We start from the raw sequence: 19,679 nt of genomic DNA on the forward strand, positions 1-19,679 counted from the left end.
GAATCTCTCTAGAAAGTCGAGAGACACAATCAGCTTCCTAAACAATTAGGAGTCTACAGGAAAGTGATATAAATAAAATACAGAGGTATACATGTTCCTTCTGCTCAAGATACAGCATGTTCAATAAATGTTTAAGCAATTCTACAGGAGCAAAATGCTCTCTGAACAAGTTAGACTTAAATTTTGATAAAATTATTTTTTTACTTCTTTAAAAAAAAATTTAAATGTATTGATTGTAGAGAAAGGGAGAGAGAGAGAGAGAGAGAGAGAGAGAGAGAGAGAGAGAGAGAGAGAGGAGAGAGAGAGAGAGAGGGAGAGAGAGAGAGAGAGATGAGAGAAGAACACTGATTGGTTGCCTCCTGTATCTGTCCCTACCAACTGCTGAACCTGCAATCTGGGTATGTGTCCTGACCAAAATTCAAATCCACCACCTTCAGAGTACAGGATGACACTCCAATCAACTGAGCCACACCACCCAGGACTTTTTAATTTTTAAAGTAGGATTAATATGAAACTTAATCTGAATGTGAATTCAGAAGATGAGAATTTTCAACTGGCTACATGTTAAATATCACACCAATGGTCCCCAGAGAAAGCATCTTATTAGAACCAACCTGGCACTAGAATCTGAGTTCTAAAGCTAAAGGGATCCTCTTGATCTGTTTCAGACCAGAGCAGATTCTCTCAGTCAGAAAGTGAATTGCTTACTTAGTCATTGTTTTATTTACGTCTTTTCCCGTAGCTATCAGAAAGACACTCGCCAAGGCTCTTACCTTTTATTTTATTTTCTAGCTTAAACATAAATATCCCCACCAAATATTATTATTATTATTATTATTATTATTATTATTATATTGAATATAAACAAACCCAGGAGGTTTCCTACCTTTCCTAAGTAGGAAACACAGTTGGGAGTCTTATTGTAGGGAACAGTTGGTTCATTTTCATCCCAATATGTTAGAGTAACTTCAGTACCATCTGACCACTGAAATAAAGCTGGTGTATTTATGTTCTTAAGACCTGTCCATGTTTCTTCTTTGGAATCTAAAAGAAAAATGTTTTACTTGTTTGGTTTTATTCAATTACATACTTCAGTGTGTATTGTACATTACTACTGATTTTTTACATTCTGATGTGGGGTTTTAAGAACCTTGACAGTATTATTTTTTTCATTTAAAGTTTTAATTCAAAAGATGGCATTCTCATTTATTTTTAAGTATAGTTGGTATACAATCTTATATAGTGTCAGGTGTACAATATAGTGATTTGACATTTTCACACCTTACAATGTGATCACCCCACTAATTCTAATAAATCACCTGTCACAGTGCAAATTTATCACAATATCATTGACTATACTCCCCTTCCCCTTTTCATCCACTGCCCTCACCCCCTCCCTCTGATAACCATCCCTTTGGGATTCTTAATTGACCTGCTAAAATGTTGGTAAGTTAGGCAGACTGAGTGCTGCAGGCTTTTCAGATCACTCATCAGGTAGAGCACACAAGTGGAACACCTGTACTATGACCTGTAGGCTGGCTGTTCCTAATATCTGGGTTAGATAATTCTTGCTTTATGGGGAATAATAAAATTATATACATATACTCATAGATATTCCAATTAGAAAAAGAATATTGTCCATCACCAGCCTGGTAAAACAATTGACTCCATGCTTACAACAGAACAGGTATCTACTATTAGTGAGTCCTAGGAAGTTATAATACTGGCACTGTAGTATATTTTTATTCTTTAATCTTTAGCTTCAAATAATTACAAAAGTTAAATAATCATCACTCAAGTATTTGGAGAACTTAAATAGAATTTAGCTTATGAGAAGAGAAACATTATCTAATGTACTAGCTGCCAATGTGGCTATTTAAGCTTACAAATTAATTAAAATTAAATGAAAGTAAAAATTCAATTCCTCAGTTGCCCTCGCTGCATCTCAAAAGCCACAAGTGGTTGGTGGCTACCATACCGGACAGCATGGATTATAGAAAGAAGGATTTCATCAGCACAGAAAATTCTATTGAACAGTGCTGAGCTAGAGGGATCTAATTGTAAGCTTTCCACTCCCGCTAAGAGTCTGAAAATAGGAATACTTTAAAATGTTTTAAACCTCTCCAGTAGGATCTTTTAAAAACTTACCCTCATTGTGGAGTTTTGTCACTACCACTTCCACATCTGCTAAAGAATGAATGCTGATGAGGTCACTGCTGAAGTCTTTGCATTTTGCATGTGCCGAATCCCAGGAATCCCTTTCCTTTACCAGCAGATAGCAAAATCCATTATTTGGCAGCCAGCCTGCATCACAGCGGGTATCTGAATATGGCCAAATATCTGGGAGAAAAGCAGCGATTTACATTCCAGTAAAGACACATCTATTTTGAATCAGTAACGTTACAAGTTCTTCTTTCTTGAATCTTAAGGCTTCTGAAAAACTGGGGAATGTGACGTCAGATAGTACAGTGTCATGAATGTGTGTGCCCAAAGCCTACGTGGCATCATCAGAGTGATTGCAGGGATTCAGTTAATGATGGGCCTTGTGTGATGCAAATGTGTTACGTGGCTGGGCTCAGACCATTTCAGGAGGGATTGCCGGCAGGCCTAGTAGGCAGAAGAAAGGTGTGGGGTCAGCCAGTTGCCCACCAATCTCTTCCTTGGCATGAGATTTGTTTGGTTCCCCTCCAGTTTTGGTGATGGGAGATGGTGAGGTCAAGTCTCCTTTTCAAGTACAGTCAGCTTAGCAGGGGCTGTGCATTAATATTCACTGTTCAAATGAATCCTCCTTTGTTCAAAAGGACGGACAAGGACTTAAGGAACAGTCAGAAATTCATACACTCCACACCAAGGAAGGGCATCAATGGGGAAGGGGGGAAGCGGTGGCAGAGGGCATCTTTGGACTCCTCTCTCCTCCCCTCTGCTCTACCTCTAGCCCTCATGGAATTAGCAATTCTTCTTGTTGGCCATGAGGAAACTCACCCAACGATGGTAAAAAAGATTAGAGAAAAAGAGTGGAAGCACAAAACCAAAAAAATGCCCTACCCTTCTCAGCAGAACTAGAAAGTAGCCTGGTTACTCAGACTTCACCGTCAGGAGCTGTTTGGATGCTTGTTATACAAAACACAGCATTTTAAAAATGTTGACAGTTTGTTTTTCATTAAAGGATAAAAGTCAAGTTTAGCTAACTTTTCTCACTTGCAAGATAACAATTAATTGTAAGGTTCTAAACAGCACTTACTAATTTTATATTTTATAATTGTGATAAAGATACAGAGAGAAAAAAAAAAACACACCCATAATTGAACAATCATGTTTCTATTCCAGTCTTTGTCTCCATGAATTCATATTGCTACAAGATTAAAATGATAAGTAGGCATATCATTTTGTTCTGCTCTTTTTATTTTCCTGCTGGCAGAGTTATTTCAATAAATGCATATTATTCAATCATGTGGAAACATGATTTAGTTAATAATTGCTACTTAGCAAGACCGGTTTGGCTCAATGGATAGAGCGTCGGCTTGGGGACTGAAGGGTCCCGGGTTCGATTCTGGTCAAGGGCATGTACCTTGGTTGAGGGCATATCCTCAGTAGAGGGTGTGCAAGAGGCAGTTGATCGATGACTCTCTCTCATCGATGTTTCTAACTCTCTATCTCTCTCCATTCCTCTCTGTACAAAATCAATAAAATATATTTTAAAAAAAATTACTACTTAGGAGAGTTATTTGATCTATCATTAGCCCCCCTGGTTTATTTTCATTTGTGCTTTCTTTTCTATTATGCCTTTTGTTATATAAACTAAATTTGGTTTGAATCAACTTGCAAGGTAAATGTTCATTTTTCCCTATCATTTTAAAGCATGCCCCTATATTCTTGATTCTATTTCTCTGCCCCTTAAAAAATTCAGCTGTTTTGTGCCTCTCTTAACCCCAAACTCCCTTCCTTATACACATTTTGTCCTTTCGCACCTCCCTTTTTCTACCCCATTTGTCAACACAAAGACCTAAAGAACCAGCCTGGCGCAGGACAGACAGAGGAGGGTTGGGCATTGTGGGGTGAGAGGTGGGATAGCCCGGGAATGTTCTGTGTCATCCATTTTCCACTTCCCACAGAGGCAGGTAATAATAGGTAAAGCTTGAGTGGGCAGCAGCAGCACCAGGACACTCACAGAACACTGACTGCTGGGTCCCACCCTAAGAGTTTCCGATCCAGGAAATCTGAGGTAGGTCCCGAGAACCTGCATTTCTAGCAAGTACAAGCGATGCTGATACTCTGTCTGGGAGCCACACTTTGAGAACCATTGCTCCAGAGAAAAAGAGACACTGTGAGCAGAAATGTACTTCTTATCTAGAATGCCCCTGTCTTCTCATGGAGATATACTGAATCAAAGCTTTATTTCATATACAGTTGATAATCTAACCACAGGATCAAAGTCAATACTTTCAGCATTGGCAGTACCAGATAAAAGAACGGCAGAAATGGGTATCCGAAATGGATTTATTGATACTTGACTTCAAAAAACTGTAATTTGAAGACTGATGAGATTAAGTGGGAAAGATACCTGTTAACTCCACGGTGCTGTTTAATGACTTCTTGCAAACATAAGGCAGCTGAGCTTCGCAGGAAAACCTCTGCCACAGACTGGTCGTGGCGTCCATGCTCGCACAGCTTGACCCACCTATCACAGTTGCACTGAAGGTATCTTAAATGACAAAATTTCCAAACAGTTAAAAGGAGAAGATTGGAGCCAAGGTGATGGTTAGTAAATGTAATTTGTATTTTAAAGAAACTCAGAAAATAGTGAAAACTGTCCGTTAAGTTGAAATGTATAAGCCTCAATGGACAATCTTGTGCTTAAATATGTCTTTCTCCTCAGGGGGAAATTCTCTGATATATTGTAGTTAATTTACAAACCGAAACCAAAAACCAAACCTCCGTCCCCAGTCAACATCGATGTCATATCTTGCGGTCAGAAAGTAGCTCTTAAACTGCCACTCTCTACAATAAATATACTAATTTATGATTCTGTAATGCCTTTAAGACCTTGAAATAATAATAATGAAATCTCATTCAAGTAAAATGTCCTATTAGTGTTATATTGTAATTAATTCATTTTTCTTATGTATGCAGAATACTTTTGTGCTGAAGCTATGTGTCAGCTTTTAGGGTCTACATTTGTCAGGAGCTTAAGCTTTTATTTCTTAAAAAGATATCTAAACCTTCTTTTGGGGGAAATATCTTTTGGCTAACTAGGGTTTTATTTACAATACATTTTTCTTTAAGGTATTGACTTGTATAATAAAATAACCATTATGTTGTTGGTAATTGGGTGCTACAAAGGGAGACCCCAAGAGTCTTAAAATGAGAGAATATTTCCATGTTAGAGTGAAGCTGCAGATGAAATACATGTGGTCAGCCATACACATGCCAAGTTCCCTCAGGGACACAGAATGGCTCCTGGGCCATGCAATGGGGCTCGTTCTGATCTTACTTAAAGACAGAGGGTTGCTCTAAAGGTTAGAGACAGATGCTTAATTGCCCATGATGTGATTCAACTTGGCTGTGATGGTATCCACTTGACTACCATATAATGGCATAATGGCTATAATGAGTAAGCTTAAAAGGGCTCAGGAAAAAATTATTTTCTGAGAGGTAATCATAAAAATTGTAAAGATTTGAAAGTTTTATAAGACCTTAGTGAGTGGGAAGCTCTTATTTCTTTTTTTTTTCTTTTGGGGCTTTGGCTCCATGTAAAAGGTAGAGGAGAGAGCAGTTACCTGGGTCCCAGTTGAGAAAGTTTAGTGGCTTGTGGTCTGACCATTCCCAGCCTCTAGAAGAGTAGAGCTGATTTAAGCCAATCCAGAAGATGCTTGCAATGCCTTCTTTTTCTGTAACAATTACATAATTTTAACAAGGGACAAAATTACCCAGTTTATTATCTAAGTCAGACTATCTAGGAGAGTATCTATCCCACAAAGCAAGAGACGCTGAGAGACAACAACACTTCAGACTACCGAGAAACCCAAAATTCAATTCTAATTTCTCATTAGCATGTGTGATTCCCCTTCTTCTAAGGTAAGAACAGACTTCTCAGAATAGCTGTTTCACTACTTTATTACCCTCTTATCAGAAAGCAAGATATATGGTCAGGGGTGTAAAGTGCAACATAGGAAATATAGCCAATAATTTTGTAATAACTATGTATGATGTCAGGTGACTACTAGACTTATCAGGGTGATCACTTTGTAATACTAATCACTGTGCGGTACAACTGAAGCTAACATAATATTGTATGCCATCTCTAATTGAAAAACAAATTTAAAAAGAAAGCACTTACATACAAAAAGTAGTTCCCATTGCAGATCTAGATTTTGAGGATGTGATTGTATTCCATTAAGCATATATCATTTGCCAGAAACGAAAGCTACAAAAACCAAAAGGGGAGTCCTGCCCTCTTGAGGATTTAAAACTAGTAGAACAGATGTGGATCCCCAAGTGGTAAAGTGCTACCAGCATTGCTTCAGAGATGTGTACATGAGCTGTTTGTAGACAATGTAATATACATCTGTAGAGTCCAAAGGAGATATTTAAACTGAAGATACAGAAGAGAGAGAGACACACACACGTATGTCACTGTGGAGAGGTATCATTCTAATTTATTATTTGACAACAAGATGCATGAGCAAAAAAAGAGAAAGACAGAGAAGTAGAAATAATTTAAATAGTGAGATTAATTGCAGAAAAGCCAACAATATGCATATGCTCATGAGCAATGGGTTCAATCTTGCATGTATGTTCCATATGCATTGGGAAAACATGTAAAGAATTGTGAATTATTATAAGGAAGGAAGTCAACAGAATTACTTAAGAACGTGGTAAGACTTCATCAACATCATGAGGAATAATCTGAGATACTCAGGGCCAGGTAGAAGAGAAAGAGCAAATGATAAAATAGTCTACAGAAGATAAGGATGATGTTGATAAACAGGAAGTGCTCACAGGTTGGAAATATCTATAAATTTGTTAAAATAGTCTCAGTAGTAAAACACTTAATAACAGTTTCTTAATTCTTTATAGGGAATTATATATAATATAATATTGTATTATATGTAATCATCTATATATATACTAGAGGCCTGGTGCATGAAAATTCATGCACTGGAGGGGGGTCCCTTAGCCCGGCCTGCCCCCTCTCATAGTCTGGGAGCCCTCAGGGGCAGGAGGTGATCTGGTGATCAGGGGAAGGCGATGCTCCCATCACACCTTTGCTGCTGCCATTGCCAGCAGTGCAAGCCTCGGCTGGCCCTGGTTACCTGAGTCTCGGGCAGCCCTGGGTTACTGGGTAGCCACCATCTGAGGAATGCCTGTGCCTCAGGTTGGCCTTGGGCAGCTGGACAGTCACCATCCGAGGCTTGCCTGCACCTTGGGCTGGCCCTGGTTGGCTGGGGGGCTGTGGGGACTAGGGGACTCTGGAGGCAGGTGTGCAGAGCAGCCAGATCTGCCTGGGGGTGGGCCAGGCTGTGCCGTGCACCTGCCATCCTGGTAGGGCTAAGGGTCTGAGCACTGCCATATTGTGGCTGTGGGCACCGCCATCTTCGAGGGTGTGATGGTCAATTAGCATATTCCCTCCTTATTGGCTGTGGGTGTCACCATCTTTGTGAGGGCATGATGGTCAATTAGCATATTCCCTATTTATTAGATAGGATATATACATATAAAATATAGTTATATTTTTATATAATTTATTTGTACATTAAACTATGTGTACATAAATTGTTCTTAAAGTATGGATATGTTTTCTACATGCAAATCACACAGATATATATATCTGTGTGATTTGCATGTAGAAAACCATATGCGTTCTTTACTTTTTAGTAGATGTATATCTATGTGTTTTATAAGAGAAAACTATAATACATATACATCGGAGTGATTTGCATATATAAAACCATGTTCATACATTAAGGGACTTTTAAAAGAGGGTAATTTTAACCATACACAATTTTTGTCTTATTGCCTGCCTCAAACAGGTGATTCCATTGGAACTGACACCAGGGAATGGGCGAGTTCTCCTGGGTAGAGGAGAAATAGCAACCGCAAACACAAAAGAAACCATGAGCAGTAACACAAACACCAGTGTTCAAGGGATGGACAGGAGTCTGGAAAGAGGGTGGTAGGGCCAAGGCCCAATTATCACTCCACCAAAAAGGAAATGTGAGAATGAAAGTGACTTACAAAGATACACTGTGCTTTCCAGGGGCTTGCCTGTGAAAGAAAGAGATAGGGCCGCAGGAACTAAGAAAAGAAAAAAAAAGAAAAAAATATATATGTTTATATTAATGGTAGAAGTTTAAATAAGCTAATTGACTTTCGGAGAAGAATTAGAAACAGATGATGAAAATACAAGATGGGAGAAAAAGCTGGTGTGGCCACATAGAACCTTGGGGAAGGAATGAACCTTGAACAAGCTGCATGGCTGACAGTGCAGATACAGATACATTTGTAAGTATTAGGGTGAGAAATAAGGGTTTGCCTCACCTTTCTCAAGGAAATAGCTGGTAAGAATACTCTGCTAAGGAAGGAGAAGGTGGGTATTTGAGGGAATTTTGGATTCACCCTTTTCTTTCACTTGTTAGCACAAGCAAGGGCTGCCAATGCTTGTATTACTATACAAAGACCTTGAGGATTTAATATAATGTAAATTTCTTCCTGTTAGTAAAAGCAATGAATTTTCTACCGTTCCTAAAGAAGTCCTGAAAACTATGACATATTTATGGTACTCTAGACATGACTATACCCCGACATGCAGAATTCCTTTCATTCATTTCTATCTGGGGATACCATGGAGGGTCAATCCTTCCCATCGTCCCAAGTTCAATGCCCTTCCTCCCATGAAGTCTTTTCAGATAATCCCCCTGCAGGAAGTCTAAATAGTCCTATCACTGCTTCAAAATTATTTTGTTGCTTATCTGCACATGGCAAGTACACATTTATGACAGACCAAAATGACCTTTGGAAGTTGCCAGGCTCCGACTCTGCTTCATTACACTTTCCTATTTGTGATCTGTATTAAAGACTTACTCTTCCCGGGAATCATAGCATTTTAAAATTGTGACTGATAGAAAATGCTAAGACCCATATGATTTCACTCATGTGAAGGGATATAAAACTGAAAGTCATGAACACAAACAGCATTGTGATGGTTGCCAGAGGGAAGGGGGTGGGGGAAGAAGAGGGTCTTAATATAAGGTGACAGGAGATTTGATTTTGAATGGTGGGAACAGTGCAATATACAGATCTTGTAACATAGAAATCCACACCCGAAACCTATTATGTTCATGTTGACCAACGTCACCCCAATCAATTTAATAAACAAACAAATAAACAAACAAAAATCAATGCCCCCCCCCCCCAAAAAAAAAGTGAGTTAGCCAACAGGAATTTTCTTTATGTGTCTTATGCCAGCTGGATGTGAATGGGAAATAGATAAATCATAAAGGGCACAAACTTCTTATGTGACCTGGACAATATGGAGCTGGAGTTTTTTTCTACATAGTCCAAGCAAGAAGTTGATCAATTTGAGACACTACTTACCCCTCATCTTTGCCATAAAGAAATAGACCATTGTTAGTGTAAATCTTCATACCTAATCAATAGGCAAGCCCACTGAGGAAGGTATTTCTTGACTGTCCCTGAGACCCCTGTTCAGAGCTGGGGTCCTTACAATAAAAGACTGCAGGGCCTGCTAACGGTCATTCATTTGGGATGAGCCAGAGGAGAGTCTCTTTAATGCATCATAAAAGCCACAGCCAGCAGGGGCCCTGACTTAGTAGTGTCCTAGTGTTGGGGCAACTTCAAGATGGCTCAAAGTGAAGAGCCCCTCAAGGCGGAGGCAAATTAGGAAAAATGAAAATGTGCTGTTCCTGCTCCAGGGACTGTTGGGCCCTCTTTTGTCGCTTTGCGGTGTATCTGTAGTTAGAAGTCCTCTGGGAAGGCCGGATCATGGAAATCTGTCTCTCTCAAACAAAATCTAGATAATATAAGGAAACCATGTCCCTTCCCTCTAGCCCCTGTATCAGTAAAACATAACGAAAACAAAACTAATTAGGTGCAGGGCAAGGCAGAGAGGAAAAAGAAAGCTTTTTCAGACTGTATTAGACTTAACCTTCAAGGGGCCTGCTTCTGCTTTTTTTCTGGCTGATTCCCTGGTTCCCCCCAATTAGTAGCTAACAAACCAGAGGGTTTTTTTTTTTTTGTTTTTTTTTTTGAATTACATTCTCCAATATGCTCTACATAAGTCAACTCTTATTTCACAACAATATAAAAAACTTTGATCACAAAAATCTGTCTTATTCACTTTGGTTGGCCTCACTGCTCCAAGCCCAATAGTTACGTGGTAGTTTTTCAGTGAAGGGCCACTTAACAAAAACTTTAAGATATTTTCAAGACTTAAATACTCTGAGTTTCAGATGTTTGCTATTACAAACACCTCTGCAAGGAACATCCTTGTATGTGTCCCATTGAGCATGTATGAGTTTCTCTAGAGTAGAAATTGCTAACATATGTTGTGCACATCTCTTCACCTCTAATTAAATTGCTATATGAGACTCAATAAGATAACGTCTAAAAAGCATTTAAACATCTCTCTAAAAAATCATCAACATATATTATGATTTTTTTTCATTCATTAAAGAAATCATCAGGGACTCAATAACTTGATTTCCGAAAATAATAAAAAAACTTTCTGTTTACAAACTTCCAGTAAAAGAGTAAAGATGGGCAACAATCCTACAGAATTTTGCTGAGTTAATAAAAGAAGTCTTAAATAAGTAAACTACTGAGTACTTTCATAGAATTTTATTGAGTACATAAAAGAAGTCTTAAATAAGTAAAAAGGCATACCATTTTCATGGATGAGAAGACTTAAAAATGTAGTGACAGTAATGTCTTTTTAATTAATCTATAATTCATGCAATTCAAAGTCTCAATAAGGTTTTTTTTATTGAGAATAACAAGCTGATCCTTAGATTCATATGAAAGAATAAATGGTAAAAAAAAAAAAAAAATAGCCAAAAAAATGAATAAGGGAGAATTTGCTCATCCAGAAAATAAGATTTACTTTGTGAGGCAGGACTAACTAAAACAGTGTGGAATAGATAGAAAGACCAATAAATAGACCAAAAGAATAGAATGGAGAGGCTAGAAATAACCTATATATCCTAAGGTTTATATTTATTATAGATGGCATAACAAATCAGAGGGGAAAATGTAAAATAAATAGTGCTTGGTAAACTTTACTATCCATCTGGAGAAAGATAAATAAGATTCCCAGCTTTACAAACTACATTACACATGGATTAAGGATATAAATGTGAAAAGCAAAATAATAAACCTTTAAAGAAGACACGAGAGGATATTGCTACCATTTTAGGGCTAAGGAATTTATATTATTTATATTATTTGCTAGATAATATAAATATGCATAAAACATTAAGGAAAAGATTGGTAAGTGTAACAAAATAAACACTACCATATATTTTTTAAAAAATATATTTTATTGATTTTTTACAGAGAGGAAGAGAGAGGGAATAGAGAGTTAGAAACATCGATGAGAGAGAATCATCGATCAGCTGCTTCTTGCACACCCCCTACTGGGGATGTGCCCGCAACCAAGGTACATGCCCTTGACCGGAATCGAACCTGGGACCTTTCAGTCCACAGGCCGATGCTCTATCCACTGAGCCAAACCGGTTTCGGCAACACTAGCATATTTTTTATTATGAGGCAACCAAAATAAAGTAAAAAGGTAAAGACTAGTAAAAGATTAGTGTCCAGAATTTATAAAAAAAATATAGCAGATCAATATGCAAAAGATCAACAACTCAATAGAAAAGAAGCAAAGTACATGAACTGGCAAATTATAAGGTGAAAACCTAAATGCTCAATAAACACAAGATGCAAAACCACATTAACTATCAGGGAAATGTAAATCAACAATAATATACCATTTCACATTCATCAGATCAACCAATTAATAAGTGTGTTAACACCAAGTGGTAGTGAAAGTGTAAACTAATACAACCACTTTGGAAAGGATTTGGAAATTTAATTAGAGGTGAAGAGATGTGCACAACATATGTTAGCAATTTCTACTCTAGAGAAACTCATACATGCTCAATGGGACACATACAAGGATGTTCCTTGCAGAGGTGTTTGTAATAGCAAAAGCTGAAAACAACCTGTTTCCCAGTAGAGAATAGATGAATTGTGGTTTATCCGTACAATGAAACACTATACAGTAGCAGTTGAAAATTAATAAACTTACATATGGGTAAATAAGATAGTGTTTGCATTATTGTGAAACAGAACAATGGTATAATGAAAACATATATAGGATTTATAAATATGTATAAGAGCACTCAAGGAATGGTTATTTTGAAAGGTAAGCAAGTCCCATGCTTAGGATGGTGGCTGCATAGATCTCTATGTGATTATTTTCTACTAGAGGCCCGGTACATGAAATTTGTGCACTGGAGTGGGGGGAGGGTGTACCTCAGCCCAGCCTGCACCCTCTCCAATCTGGGACCCTTCGGGGGATGTCCGACTGCCGGTTTAGGCCTGATCCCAATCAGGCCTAAACCGGCAGTTGGACATCTCTCTTACAATCTGGGACTGCTAGCTCCCAACCACTTTCCTGCCTGCCTGTCTGATTGCCCCTAACCACTTCTGCCAGCCAGCCTGATTACCCCCTAACCTAGGGGTATCGAATTCAATCAGAGAAGGGGCCAAAATCTAAAATCCAGCCTAAATCGCGGGCCGAATGGTTTACTGAACAGTCATAAACTGACAATGTCATAAACTGACAGCGGAGTGCAGTGATGACAGCGCGGTGCGGGCCACATTGCAAGGCCTAGCGGGCTGGATTTGGCCCGCGGGCCTTGTGTTTGACACATGTGCCCTAACTGTTCACCTACCAGACTGATCGATACCTAATTGCTCCCCTGCTGGCCGGATCACCCACGAGTTCCCTCCCCTGCCAGCCCAGTTGCCCCTAACCTCCCCTTCAGGTCTTGTTGCCTCTAAATACCCTCCCCTGCTGGTCTGGTCACCCCCAACTGCCATCCCCTGTTGGCCTGGTTGTCCCTAACTGCCCTCCCCTGTTGGCCATCTTGTGGTGGCCATCTTGTGACCACATGGGGATGGCCATCTTGTGCAAGGGCATTGCCGGTAACCGAAACCTAATATTGTCACTGGTAATAAAATGTAAAGGGAGCTGGCCAATCTTGATGGCTCTGAATGATCGGAGCTATTAACTCATTGACTCTAGGTTGAGTCACTAGCGGTAAAATGTAAAAAGAACTGGCTAACCAGTACCAAACATTGTTCCCTGGTAGTAAAATGTAAAAAGAGCTGGCCAATCTCTATGGCTCTGAATGGTTAGAACTATTAATTCATTATCTAGTTGAGATTGTGGTAGTTGAGGCAACTTTAATTTGTTGATCATATGTAAATTCTTATTGATTTTCTGTTGTTGGAATTTCCCACCTAAAAGATGTCTTTGTCTCAGAATCTCAATAAAAGGAATGGTAAAAGACCAGAGCAATGGAGTAGTTCTCCCCGAGAGGTGGACTCCTGCATGGTCCCCCATTTCCCCAAATTAACTATTTTCTAGCTTCTTCATTTTAATATGCGGCCTTCCCCAGAAACTGGACTCTGAGTGGGCCCTGAACCTCGTGAGCCATGTTAAGGCATGATGGTTAATTTACATGTTACCTCTTTATTACATAGGATCCTGTCTACATGATGTTTTGAAAATGTTTTCACAATTAAAAATTTTTAAATCATCACCACCCCACAAACAAAACAAAACAAAATCCCATCCACTCCATTTGTCTATATCACTAAATCCACTTTAAGATTTCTTAAAACTCTCCTTGCCCCTGAGGACTGTGCTTGTTTAACTCACATGGGAAACCATCTAGTATGACTCAGCCATCTTCTTTACCTTCATTGAGTTTTCCAGTTTTCAATGTTCAGAAAGTTTAATGTTTACCTTTTAAAAAATCCTTTCACTTAGGTTTAGGGTAGAAGTTTAATCCTGCAACCTCAACCCATTTTCTGAACATTAACCTCTTTTTGCTCTCCATCGCAATGGATGGAATAGGATTATAGTCAGTACGTTTTTGCTTGTGAGTTTCAGTGTTGAAGTTTAAATCCCAAGTGAAGATAGAAAAACATAAACATAAAACAACATACCTGAATGTGAAAAGAGGAACACAGACAACCTCTTTATATTTCAGCAATTTGCTCTATTGTGTATAAGTTAAACGTACCTTTAAGATAAGTTAATTCAGCATCACTGTTGATGCTCAGTAAGTCAGCTCCTTGATTCTGACATGAAACATAAGCTTCTTTCCAAGAAAGAGCTGCCTGAGTATTAAATTGGTAGCAACTTCCCATCTGCTCATTCTTTTCCCAATTACCTTCACAGCCATTTTCTGTTGATAAAAAGATTCATTAGTGATCATAAAGTAAGGGTGTAATGTTTACTTATTACTTAGAATGCTTATAAGTACTGCGATTCAATTTGCATACTCTATGGATATGTTTAAATTGAGGATTATTGCTTGACTAGACCACAGTTTGATCCTTTGGTTACACAAAGGATTTGAAGTCACAGGACACCCAATGACTCAGGCTGATTAAAGCTTCCACTATCCTACTGACCACTCTCCCTTTATCCCTTATCAAGTACAATGCCATATTTTAGCCCTTACCTGCCTTCTATGGGTAGGAAACTTCAACTGTGCTCACACTTTTAAGCCCCCAAGTTAATGGAAAACAAGCTCACGTGAAAATGGTGGCAGACTGAGAGAAACTATTGCATGAGTATGTCTGTGTGCAGACATGCTGCTTAAATACTCAAGAGAACCCAGGGGACTACATTATTAGGAAACTCAGTCCAAGTTTCTCCTTAATAGTTTAATAGATAACTCAATATACAATATATACTAATCAATAATACATAATTATCATTATATATGTATATGTACATGTATGGTATACACACATATATGTTCATAGTATAATGTACCTATTCTTTTCTTTAACAAATATATATATTTATATAAATAATAAATCTTTATTGTTCAGATTATTATAGGTGTTCCTCTTTTCACCCCCCCCCATAGCTCCCCTCCACCTGATTCCCCACCCCAGCCCACCCCATGCCCTTACCCCCTGCCACTGTCTTCATCCATAGGTGTAAGATTTTTGTCCAATTTCTTCCTGCACCCTTCCGACCCCCTCCCCTCTGAGAACTGTCAGTCCACTCCCTTTCTATGTCCCTGATTCGATTATATTCACCAATCCATTGTGGACATGACAAATAGGTCTTGATAGAACTGGTTCAAAAATATGCTCAGAGACTCCCATGTGCTCTCTAGAAGAGGGAACATGGAGTGTGTCCTAGGCTTCCCTTGGGGTGTTTCCAAAGGGCCTCCATAACCAGTCAAAGGCCACATGGCCTTTCAAGCTGGAAGGACCCTTAGATACCATCTTGGCTAATGTCCTCCTTCCACAGGCGGTTACAAAGGCCTAGAGGTGTTTGTGTAGAGCTAATCTGAGCTCCGGCCTCTCCATCTGGGCTCTTGATCTTCTGACTGGCTAACACTGCTCCTTCCACTGCTTTATAATGACCCAAATAGTGACAAAGGATGCTGTGTCATATGGTGAACACAAAACAGGTGGATTTTTAAGTATACTGCCTAAAGGTTCCTTATTATCACCAGGCCCTATGCTTATAAATCCAGGAGCTCCCAGTGCAATAGCAGTGTGTTTATTACTATAAAATAAAATCTCATGGTTTAGCAGTCCTTGGTTTGAAAAACTAAGTCTTGCTTCCATAAAAATAACTCTGGGATGCCTATGAATACATTAAAAATCCACTCTCCCCCTGCCCCGCAGAGGAGGCTAAAGGCATTGAGACACATGCCAGTCAAGGCTGCAAGTCAGAGTGGGATAAATATGTTGGGAATAAGGATCAGGAATCCTGGGATTTCCATTTGGCTCTACGCCAATGGCGTTTGACTCTGACAGTCTGGGTGTTTGTTGCCCCTCACCTGAGAAGTGAGGGTTTGCACTGGATAACCTCCACATTCCCATTCATATCTAAAATCTCATATCCAGACTACTGTTACATTTACATGAAATTGGTGCATGGTTGACCGAACTCTGCTTATCAATTAAAGATGAAGCAAATATCGGCTTTTTATCTTGCAGTAGGTTCCAGGTGTTTAAAAGCCTGTGCCTCTACCAAGAAAAGTGATTATCAAAGTGTGGTCCCAGACCAGCATCATGAGCCTTATCTGGGAACTCATTAAACTGCAAATGACTGGGCCCCACTCTAAATGTACAGAATTATAATTCCTAGAGGTGAGCCCAGAAATCTGTGTTCTAATAAACTCTCCAAGTGCTTCTGTTGCATCCTGAAGTCTGAAAACCACTGGTCCAGCATAAACCTCAATTGCCTGGAACTCTGCATTTTGAAGCTCAGCTTCCTCGAGGAGGTATGAGCATGACTAGATCAGCAGGATGGCTGCTGAGTTAGGCAGGATAGGACAGCTGTTCAGGACAAGGTCTGAGGGCTGGATTTCCTGGCTTTAAATCTTAGCTCTGAAATTGATTAGCTGTGTGACTTCTGGCAAGTGACTTAATCCCCCTGTGCCTCATTCACTTTGCTCATCTGTAAAATAAGGTTGTGTGAGGATTGCAGGAATTAATAGAGGCTGAGTGCTTAGAATACTAACTGACACTTGGCAGGGCACTATCAGTATTATTACTTAGGTTTGGAGCCGTTTGCTTTATCTTTACTACAGATTCCTCTAACCTAGTGCCCATTAAAAAAGATTCTTGAAAACATTTCTTGAGTACCTACCACACTTCAAGTACTGTGATCCTCTGTAAATCTCAACTGATTGGCAAGAAAATCTGTCCATTTTTATATACCAGATAATAATCCAACTGCTACTTTGGTCTCTTTCACTCTAAGGAACAGTCAATTCTTTAGCACATCCTGAATTGTTTGCTTCATGTAAGACGCAATTAGAAAACATGCTCTTATCAATATATCGGATGGCAGAGGGAACAACTCACCAATTTTGAGATGATCAGGAATAATGTTTCTTTGCTCCCCACTCTTTGCTTCAGACGATAAACATATTTAAGTGTCCACCATCCTAAAAGTGCTTTTACAACTTATCTGCCCTTCAGACCACCACCTTGCCTCTCTTTTTCTTTTCCATAAAACTTAAGAGGCTTACTCACCTTCTGTTCATGGTCCAGTCCATGGTAACCTAGCTTCCCTGACCACTAGTCTTTCAGATTGCTCTGTTAAAGGTCAGCACTGCCTATGCTTTTTCTACTTCCTCTCCAAGAGGTATTGGTGCAAAATGCCCTCTCATTATGTGTCTTCTGTGACACCATACTGTCTTTGTTCTCTTTTAGGCCTACTTTCAAAAGCAGGTTCATAGCTACACATTAGCTCTACCTTTCCTCAAATATATATACTCCTTATTTAGGATTATATTTGTTATAATCATTTCTGAATACCTTGGACTCTTCCTTCCCCTTTCGCCTCTGGGAAATGTTATCTTTTTCTTTCCATATGTGAAGTGTACTAGCCATACATACCTGGGATTAAGCAGATACCCCACTCTTGGTCATATTCATAGTTCAAGGTGGTTGCACACCATGGCCCACTGTGCTCTTCATCAAGGATGCACTCGTGATGCCAGGTCTCAGCCACTAAGAATGGAAATTCACAAGGTCTCCCATAGGAGTTTCCATCTATGGTATATGTCTCTGTGGGGAGGGGTGGGGGGGAGAGATAGAGGAAAGGAGAGTTAATCACTGGATAAGTTAATCACTGGATAATCAGCTTCAGTTAACTAATTTCTAAAACTGCTCTGGAAGAAAGGTGGTTGTTTTCACTTATGAGCATACAGTATCTGGGCAGGCTGCGTGGTATAAAAATTCACAAATGCTGATTGCTCAGGTCTGGACTTGAACGCTGGCTTTGCCACTGACCAACGGTGTGCCAGTGGACAAGCTCTCCAACCTCTTTGAGTCTCAGTTTCTGCATTTGCAAATTAGGAATAAGAGTACATAGCTCATAGGTTTGTTCATGAGGATTCAATGAGGTAATCCATGTAAAACTTCATTTAGTGTGATATGATAAAGAGCTAAAACACTGTGGCTTGATCAAGTGAGGATCACTTGGCTACTGTGGTTGGCAGAGTATTTCACCAGAAGGGGTGCCCACCTGAGATTAAATGCATATCTATATTCTTTTCTTTAGTAGGAGTGGGGCCAGTCAAATACTTGGAACCACTGAAGGTGGGTGTGGACTTTGGAACTCACTGTGGAGTTAGAGACATGACAAATAGCCCCATTCTTCACAGACTGGTGGTAGAATCGAGGCTTTAGGTTTTGAGGAAGTGGGAAGAAGAGTTGCTGGATCTTTGAGTGAATTTTTGGAAAGGGGGAGTACATGGTAATTCAGGTTATAAAAGAAGAACCAGCTTCAACTGGGCAGTCATAGGACCAGCTGGTGACCAACAAGGCAGCAGAATCACTTTTTTCATTTTAATAACTTTTCCTGGTACACTCATGGAGAGGAACTGAAAAGTTATTTTAACCTCAAATATGCCTGGAAATACTAGAGGAAGTGCTCAATACTTATGTTAATAACAGATCTCTTTGAATTTTTTTTTTTTTTTTTTTTTTTTTTTTTTTTTTTAACAGAACAGCTAACCCTATAACTATTTTGGTCACCTTTTTCCACATCTGTAATTTTTTTAAAACTATGATCATTACCAGATTAAAGAATGGCTATTAGATAAAGCATAGGAATCAGATCTTATCACCTTTTACCCAGTTAGTAGGGTCCCTTAGAATGACTCTTCTATTTGCATAAAAGTGTACTTAAGATAGCATTTGGTTCCACGTCTTTATTATTCTCAAATGTTCATTTAACTGAAGTGTGATGTGGCAGGATAGTAAGAAGCTAGGAAAATCCCATGGAAACTGAGCCTCAAGACAAAGGACTCATAGCTGGCTCTCTTGTCAGAGCACGCCCACACTTTGTATTTCTGCTGTTTTTCTCCTGACCTCTAAGGGTCCCACCAGACTTGCATTCATGGGCTTACCTCATGAACCTGTCTCCAAGGCCCCCTTTTCTCTGACATTCTTTCTCCTGTTGCTTCTTCTACCTTCAGCCCTTCCTTTGTTTCACAGACATGCTCTCAAAATCAACTGGACTTGCAGTTTGAAACCTTTCCCCACTAACGGCAGGCTCAAGGCAGACAGACCCACCCTGGACCCAGACCCCATATGATAACAGTGAGACTTAACTTAATATTAAACAGCAATACAGCAAAAGGTAAGAATAATTTAGATGTCTTTCTTTTCAAAAAATATTTTGGTTTTGTTTTCCTCTGACATATAAATGTATCTGAACAGGGTATTTCTGTTAAAGAGTAATTTGTCCTTATATTTTATAAGGATCCTGCGCATAAGCCTAGTTTTGTTTTTAACCATACTCAAACTCCCAAGACCTCATGACCAATTTCTCTTCCCATATTCAACACTTAATAGGCGAGTCCCTGAGCACAATGACT

General features: G+C 39.2%; 1 protein-coding gene across 1 annotated transcript in view; it reads right to left on the reverse strand.

Moving 5' to 3' along the window:
* LY75 (lymphocyte antigen 75) overlaps window positions 1-19,679 on the reverse strand; it is an 85,455-nt gene that overhangs the window by 53,667 nt on the left and 12,109 nt on the right. Inside the window, exons 3-8 of the mRNA XM_084891504.1 lie at window positions 17,692-17,862; window positions 14,334-14,498; window positions 5,778-5,888; window positions 4,562-4,702; window positions 2,149-2,340; window positions 887-1,044 (exon numbers count right to left, since the gene is read on the reverse strand). Of these exons, the coding sequence (XP_084747630.1) occupies window positions 887-1,044; window positions 2,149-2,340; window positions 4,562-4,702; window positions 5,778-5,888; window positions 14,334-14,498; window positions 17,692-17,862 (938 nt within the window). The remainder of the gene's footprint in view (window positions 1-886; window positions 1,045-2,148; window positions 2,341-4,561; window positions 4,703-5,777; window positions 5,889-14,333; window positions 14,499-17,691; window positions 17,863-19,679) is intronic.

The sequence above is a fragment of the Pipistrellus hanaki genome (genome assembly GCF_964339955.1).
Source record: "Pipistrellus hanaki genome assembly, chromosome: 8".
NCBI lineage: Eukaryota > Metazoa > Chordata > Mammalia > Chiroptera > Vespertilionidae > Pipistrellus > Pipistrellus hanaki.